The sequence below is a fragment of the Solanum tuberosum genome, unplaced genomic scaffold, assembly GCF_000226075.1.
Source record: "Solanum tuberosum cultivar DM 1-3 516 R44 unplaced genomic scaffold, SolTub_3.0 scf00060, whole genome shotgun sequence".
Lineage (NCBI taxonomy): Eukaryota > Viridiplantae > Streptophyta > Magnoliopsida > Solanales > Solanaceae > Solanum > Solanum tuberosum.
Genome location: NW_006238985.1, coordinates 1,677,787 through 1,685,762, shown reverse-complemented (window position 1 = coordinate 1,685,762; position 7,976 = coordinate 1,677,787). Strand labels below are relative to the sequence as shown.

At 29.0% G+C, this 7,976-nt stretch overlaps 1 protein-coding gene across 2 annotated transcripts; it reads right to left on the bottom strand.

The window, feature by feature from the left end:
* Positions 1 to 4,440: 4,440 nt before the first annotated feature.
* Positions 4,441 to 7,572, bottom strand: LOC102591987 (WAT1-related protein At1g09380-like). 2 transcript variants are annotated; one of them, XM_006344739.2, is made up of 7 exons: positions 7,240 to 7,570; positions 6,560 to 6,622; positions 5,987 to 6,103; positions 5,638 to 5,884; positions 5,234 to 5,389; positions 4,962 to 5,113; positions 4,444 to 4,863 (listed from the first exon to the last, which is right to left on the bottom strand). In XM_006344739.2, the coding sequence occupies exons 1-7, from the start codon at positions 7,413 to 7,415 to the stop codon at positions 4,644 to 4,646; spliced, it is 1,131 nt and encodes a 376-aa protein (XP_006344801.1). In that variant the 5' UTR covers positions 7,416 to 7,570; the 3' UTR covers positions 4,444 to 4,643. The 2 variants fall into 2 exon arrangements, with proteins under 2 accessions (XP_015163052.1, XP_006344801.1); XM_015307566.1 differs by lacking the exon at positions 5,234 to 5,389 and having other exon boundaries at positions 4,441 to 4,863; positions 7,240 to 7,572.
* Positions 7,573 to 7,976: the final 404 nt, after the last annotated feature.

Sequence of the window (7,976 nt, the reverse complement as noted above, 5' to 3'; positions counted from 1 at the left end):
TCCTGAAAATAATAGGGGCCATTCAGAACAATGTGTGGGTTCCACTGACATCGTAGTAGGTTGCCCCATTTTGTTCTTTTCCCAATATTGTAGGGTTTTTTTTATTAGTTCATACGTAAAAGAATAAATGAGTAATAATTTAATTTAAAATAACTTGTAATGAAATATAATTGTATAACTTATTTTACATATAAAATAAATCTTCAAATAAGAAAACCATAAACTTCATACTTAATCAAACACGGAAAAAAAAGTAAGTTCTCAAATTCAGGCTACGTATGTAGATAGTAATTTTATTTATCAACTAAAACTTAAGACAGATACTCCTATAAATAGAAAGAAAATAATTTTATTAATATTAAAATTTAAATTTGGAATCTCACCATTTTTGACCGCTTTGTATTAACTTTTTTAAAAGAAAGTATTTTTCTTCTTTACTCCATCAACTTTAGCAGTTTTTATGTTTGGCTTTGTGTGACATGACACACAGCAGTCGTCGGCATGGCAAGTTGGACTCGTTTTCCATCCATCGTTTCCGTTTGTGTGGGGTGACGTTATAAAAAGACAGAATGTTGTAGGAGATTTTTATACTTGACTCAATTTGTCACCCGAAGGGTCTAGTCTATGTTCACGTCATAATATACTATCCAAATTTACAAATTATGAAGTGCATTATAAATTAAAGAAAACAAATGATGGATTTGCACATTCCAACTTCCTTTGTGATAACTTTCTCTTCATTGCTTGGGCCTGAGATTCTCAACAAACAGTAGCTTCTGAGTCTCCAGCCCATTGTATATTTGTATTGGGCCCATCAGCCGAATACAATCTTTTTTGTTCTTCTTGTAATTCTCCTAACAACATTAATTAGCTACCCATTAACCTTCATCCTACCTAAGCCCAATTAAAAATAAAAAATGGGTGACGACATATTGCCTTTATTGATAAAAGTGATGGTGCAGTTTGTGTATGCAGGCATGAACCCTTTCGTCCACATTGCTTATCGCCAAATAATTGGCACTATCTCCCTTTGCTTACTTCTTCGAGAGGTAACTAATTAAATTGAAATGTATCTTCTCATCATTATTAAACACAATATAAATTTTATCTCATGCGCCAACTTGAAAACTAATTAATTGCTAAATCTGTCGTTGACTCCAGGAAAACAAAGCCTCAGTTTTCTGGATTTTCTCATGTTCTTTTTCCGGGTAACTATTCTCTCTTTAATAAAGATATTTTTGACAAATTTAAATGATATTTATAACTTTGAATGTCACATTTTCCCATTACGCAGGTTAACGGTGACTGATCAGATTGCATATTTCATTGGTTTAAAATATACAACTCCAACTATCGCTTGTGCATTATCAAACTTAGTCCTTTTAGATAATAATATTCCTAATTATTTCCTCAAATCAATATGGGTTATGAACCAAGATAACTCTGTAAGGGTATATGAGCTAGACATGGTAAATAAGAGTGATTAAGTTGATATTATTGTGCCAAATAAAATGTTGAAAAGTTTTATTTGCAATTCAGTTATGCAAATAATTCAATTGTTATCAAATTATGTCGAAACTTTGGCGAAAAGTTATCTCTCATTCCCTTTCTCCGTTTTAGTATCTCATCACATTCTAATTATCTTCTTCTATGTTAATTTCTCTTTAGATAGTGTGTTATTACTTTGTTGTACGTATTCTAGTTATAACTTGTATTCAACAATAAATATATATAACCATGCTTGTGTTGGAATCGAGTTTGTTTCAATATAAGTATACTGTATGTATCAAACATATTAATCCAAGAAGCCTTATTATAATTTGGCAGGTTGGAGGAAGTGGGATTTAGTGTAAGGCAGGGAAGCCAAAGTGTGGGGAAAATTAAGGCATGACAACTTAATATTCACGCACCATATATTAAAAATAAAAAAATAAAAAAAACAAGTTTAGTCACTATAACGTGTTAATGCCTCTAGAATTAATGTTTCAACGCTTTAAGCTGATCAATATATATATTTGTTTTATGGAGAAACAAAGATTTGGACCAAATGATAGTTTCTGATCATGAGTCCATCAACTGTAGACGTGAGCATTGGGATCTAGTAATGGACTGTTTGACGCAGATCCATTGCAATGGAACATTATGTCATGAATAATCGATCATTATCAATTATCACCATCCATTACATGACTATCATCATTCATCGCTGCGATTAGATATCACTATCATCCATGTCAATTATTAGTTTTCACCATTAACTACAAGCTACCGTTATCAACCACTATTGTTAATCACTATTGTCAGTCACCATCACCACATAACATAATCTCCGATCAATAAGCACAACCACCATCGCTAGGCATCATCATTATTCATCCCCAACTATCATATACTTTTTAAAAATATTTTATTAATATAGTAGATTACTTTAATATTTTATTTGAATTATATATTATTAATTTTAAATAAAAGAAGGTGTTATATATTAAAATAATAAATATTTTTTAATTATTTAATATTTAATCTAAGACAATATAGGGTGCGAAATTCTCTTCTTATTACTGAGTGGATATGTTAATCTGGACGAGATGTCTGATAAGGTGCATGATGCTTGTCCAAGGGGGGATTTTAATGTTTGATGATTCATAAAGTAAACAAGTGCACGTTGACTGTTTTTTTTTTAAAATCATTCACCTGACTACACCAAGCCAATAATAAAAATATACTATTTGACATACATATCTTCTTAATTTCTTTTACCACTAATCATATAGGTGGAGTCAAGATAACGCTTAAAAAAACAGTCAAGATAGTGCTTGATAATAAGCAATTTTTAAAAAATGTAAAAAGGAGAATTCGACCAGTCTTTAATTATGAACCATATAACCTAAAATTAATGTCTTACAACTTATATGTTTGCATAATGGAGAAAAATCATAAAGCTATGCAAATTAAACTCCTTCTCATCCCTCAGGGATCTAAAGTTTGTTGTCTATAATACTCTTTGATTATTTGTGCGGCTATAAATCATTTCATTAAGAATAAAATAAAATTTTAAAATTATGGAAAGATAACATTCTTTTTAAGATGAACTAAAAAGAAAAGTATGCCAAGTAAAATAGAATAGTAATACTCATTTGAAATCAGTCACCTCTATTATTTCCTTTGATTAAAGAGAAATCTTAGTCTCAAAATATGGCTTTTTTCAAAAGGATTTTCTACTATAATTCGTCGCAAGAACTAAACGTTAAAATTAAAGGCTATGATTTATTTATTTTATTAAAGTTATAAAAAGGAAACCACTTAAAGGCAAGAACATGAGTGAAGCAACTAAATACTCCATATATGTGAAGTGTCTGTACCAGAAAAAGAAAAAAAAGCGACTGCAGTTGAAGTGATAAAAAGGTGGTGGAGTAGCCAATAATTCAATGCATTATGTACAACCAAAAGAACAAATGAAAGTTGTACAAAAAAAAAGATAAAAAAAGAAAAGGAGTGGCAGTCAAAAAGTATGTACTACTTTCTCCGTTCACTCTTAATTGTCATGTTGCATTTTCCAGAAGTCATTTGACTAATTTTTAAAGTTAAATTAGATTATATTAATTCGATATTTTAAACAAAAAGTTTAGATATTCAAAAACTATACGAAAAACACTATAAATTGTAATTTTTTGCATATCAATATGATGAAAAAAGTACATCATAAAAATGTTAGTCAAAGTTCTTATAGTTTGACTCTGAAACAGAAAATCGTGACAATTAAAAATGAATGGAGGAAGTATTATTCTAAACTCTTGGGAAATAAAATGTTTTTAGGTTTTAGTTCAAGGCAAAATGGTAACACACTACTTAAAGTAATAGAACTTAAATCCTGACGTTATTTAAGTTCCACTAATTAAATTGCATGATTAAATGATATATTTCGTAATTGAATTAGTAAATTTCATTTGTAATATGTGATAAAAAAAAAATTAGATAACATAAAGTGATAGTAATCCTTGGACATTATAAAATAAAATTACGATTCATATAAAATAGGAGTATTATTAGTGGAATGATGTTAAGCATTTTAGCTTTTTTTGAAAAAAAATATACTAAGTGTTGGATAAATTGGACAAAAGAAATATTTAGAATTATTGGGAGTACGTTATTATTATTAGATATAAGTTACTCATATATTTGCAAAAACATAAGCACTCAAAGATGAAAATGGTCTATTGATTGCATGTAATCAAACATTTTCTCCGTAACCAAGCGGATTTAGATAATGAATTTTTTAAACGTGAACCATTAGTTTTGCGTAGAAAGATTTATTCAATAGAAATGAAATAATGACTGTAGCATAATAACATTAGTATATATGCCCATACAAAAATAATTAATATTTTGTATAGTCACAATTCCATCATCTAGAATATATGAACAACTTATATTTGCTACATGAAATCAATCGGCAATTTATTTGAGTGCTTATATTTACCCAAATATATGAACAACTTATTATATTTAATAAATAAGAGTAATATATTTTCATATTTTAAATCTAGAATTTATTTTATTAAAAACAAAAGCTTCAATAGAAAAAATGACATAAATAACCTTATGACAAGTGGTATCCCAATTTATTTTTACTGCACCATCGATCATAGTGCAGTTTTGGATTGTATGATCTGCTTCATATTATTATTATTATTATCCTTGTGATTTTGAGGTAATTGCAATTCCAAATCAGCTTGTAATTTAGTGGATTGCTTCTTCTCTTTTGTTAATTCTAGTACATCAATATCCTCTGCATTTGTCTCCATCCTTTTACCCCACAAAAAGCCGTACATCCCAGCCACTACGATGATTGACCCTACAACTCTGATATATTTAAAAAAAAATGAATGAATATTTTACTAAGAATTATAATTAGATTACAATGAGAAAAGAATCAAGTGTTAGGCTAAATATATACTTACACGCCAAGGTATAATTTCTCACGAAGCAATATCCAACTGAGAAATGCAGAAATAACTAAGAACAACGGATTGAACATCGAAACGTATAAAGGGCCTTTTTTCTCAATGCACCACGAGCTCAGAAAATATGTAAATGACGTAGCCATAGCTCCCTGTAATCAACATCAAATAAACCTCATCATCATGAGCAAATTAATACTCGCATATGAAAAATATATACTTTTTGGTTATCTTTTTTAATAAATATTTAAAAAGCATATGAAAAATAGTACATTATAAACAACTGAGACAGCTCTAATGGGATTTAATGTCCATTCAGAGAGTTTTGGAACGACACAAAAGCCAATGATAACACACTCCACACTTGCCATTAGGCACATCAACGTTGTGCTTGTATATGGTGCTGCATACTTCTCGTTTACCCTTGCCTAATTAATCCAAAAAAACAAAAATATCGGTAAAAAATTATTTGCACTAAATCAATAAATGCAGGATCGATATATGTAGTGCATACACATACCTATGCCTTAATCAGAATTTATTTATTATGTATTTTTACTGTAATTAGTGTAAACATATTTTAGGAAAATATTGAATAAGCATGGAATAAATTATAGTAACAGAAAACAATAGTATGTGTGTGTTAGTTAGAGAAGGGAGTAAATAGCAAAATTACCTGAATAATTAACCAAATGGCATAAGTGAGACTGGAGAGTATAAGTAGAAAAGGTCCTAAAAAGAAATTGGAATTGGCAGAATTGACATCTTTGCTTGTATTTTCTGCATATTTCCAGTGAAATCCTAATTGACCAATAACAACTTTTCCATGATATAATGACAATAACATTGCACCTCCAACACATATTATTGTACCCCAAAACTTAGTTTGTCCTGCTATACTTCTTAATCCCAATTTTTCAATCCTGCACCCACAAAATTAAAATTATTAATTTACAGCCATTAATTATCATGTTTCAATTTGATATTTTAACTTTTGAATATTTGTAGAAAATACAATTAATTACCCCAAGGGTACAGCTATGATAAAGGTGAAAGCTGGGATTAGATTATCAATGGCGGAGACAATTGTTGGAGTTGAATTCTTTAGCCCAATGAAATATATATTTTGATTCGCTGTTATCCTGTATATATCACGATAAGAAAACAAAAGCTTAGAATTGATGATACTATATTAAATAAGTCCGACATTTATAACAGTCACTAGTATTTATAATAGAGTAGCATTTTATTATAATAATCAAGTTCTCTTTGAAACTGATTTTTCATGTTATATTTTGAATCTCTATAATGACATTTACATCAATCATTTTTATTACAGTAAAATTACCCTCTATAACTCTTTCTCAAATATTAACAGATTTTAAGTCACTATTTCCTTCATTTTTGTTTCTAGACATTTAAGTTCATAATAAAGAAATAACTATTGTTGCTTTGTTAAATAAAGTCAGATATAGAAATAGGATCTCTAAATTAATTTAATACGTTAAGTATTTTTATAAAATATATATTAGTATTTTATTGGACAAAATTAAAGTTTGACAGCATATGTGGTTTTCAACAGAAAAGAAAATGCTTACCCGAAAATAGAACACAAAAATATCTGAAAAAGTATAGAGCGTGTCATCTTGGGCCTAGTTTTCCTGTCAATATGAGAAAATAAAAGGATTTAAAAAAAGAAAAAACTGAATCAAGAAACAATGATAAATAAAACAAATATTTTATGCCGAAATTGTTATAATTTTCAAAACTCAAACCTGAAATTTCTAATCAATTTGTGTATCGTTAGTAACTTAATATTAACTGAGGTCATCTAGTAATTGGAGTTACTACTACTTATATCTTGCTCTGCACTGGGATAAAAAAATGTTTTATTTTATTAATTGATTATCCTATTGATTTAATTAAAAGAGTACTATTTGCTCTAACACAAGCTAATTTTTTTTAAAGATAAACAGTCACGCGTTCGCAATATCTTGGATGCGGAAAATTGTCCTGTGAAAAGGGTACAATTGTCAAAAGCATACATAAACATTTATGAAGCAGCTACCGTACAGGCGTGCGTACATTACTTTCTAAAGTCAATTGAACTGGTTAAATTCTTTCAAATGACCAAAATACCCTCAATAAAAAATTTAAATCGCAAAAGCACACATATTGACAAGAAGCTATTCAACTGTGGCTTACACATATATATGTAATAGTTTATACTCCTTTTGTTTTTTAAAAGTTGGTATGTAGGAAGAAGAATATTATATACCTCTCTAAGAAGAAAGCAAATGGAGCAATGGAGATAGTTGCAAAAATAGGCCTATAAGCTGATTGAACGAAAGCATTCATGCCACCATCCATCACTAACTTTGATATTATTACCATTCCGGCATACGCAACTTGTACAATCACCATTATCATAAAAACCATCAATTCGTTCCCCATTTTCTTCTTTCTTGATATTAACACGCACGTAAACTTCAATGTGTGGCCGGATGGGGATATATTAATAGGTGAAGTGAAATGGCGATTTGTATTAGCGCATATTGGAACTATATATATAGTCACCAATTGCTATATATATACTAGAAAAATATTGCAAGCTTGGGAGGATGGATTTTGATGGATGATAAAAGGAGACGTAAATGTGTATAGTGTACATTTGCCATCATAAAAAGTTTGATAATTTTTTTGAAAGTGTTTAAAAGTATCCCACAAAAAGGCTTTTATGTATAAATTAATGTATAATTTTTTATTTATGTGGACCAAAATTAAACATAAATAAATCTATGTGTTTTTTTAGTGGAGTTATGGTTTCCAAATCATGATAAGTATGTTCTTCTTTTCTTTCTTTTTTCTGATTTCTTATGTAAGAGATAAGATAAAGTTCTCTGAAATATTTTGTCTCTACAGTAGGTTTGCTTTTGATGATTTTGCATGAAAGTCTTTGCAAGATCGATGATGATATAATTTTCATCCATAAAAAAATTGTCACGCATTTTAGAT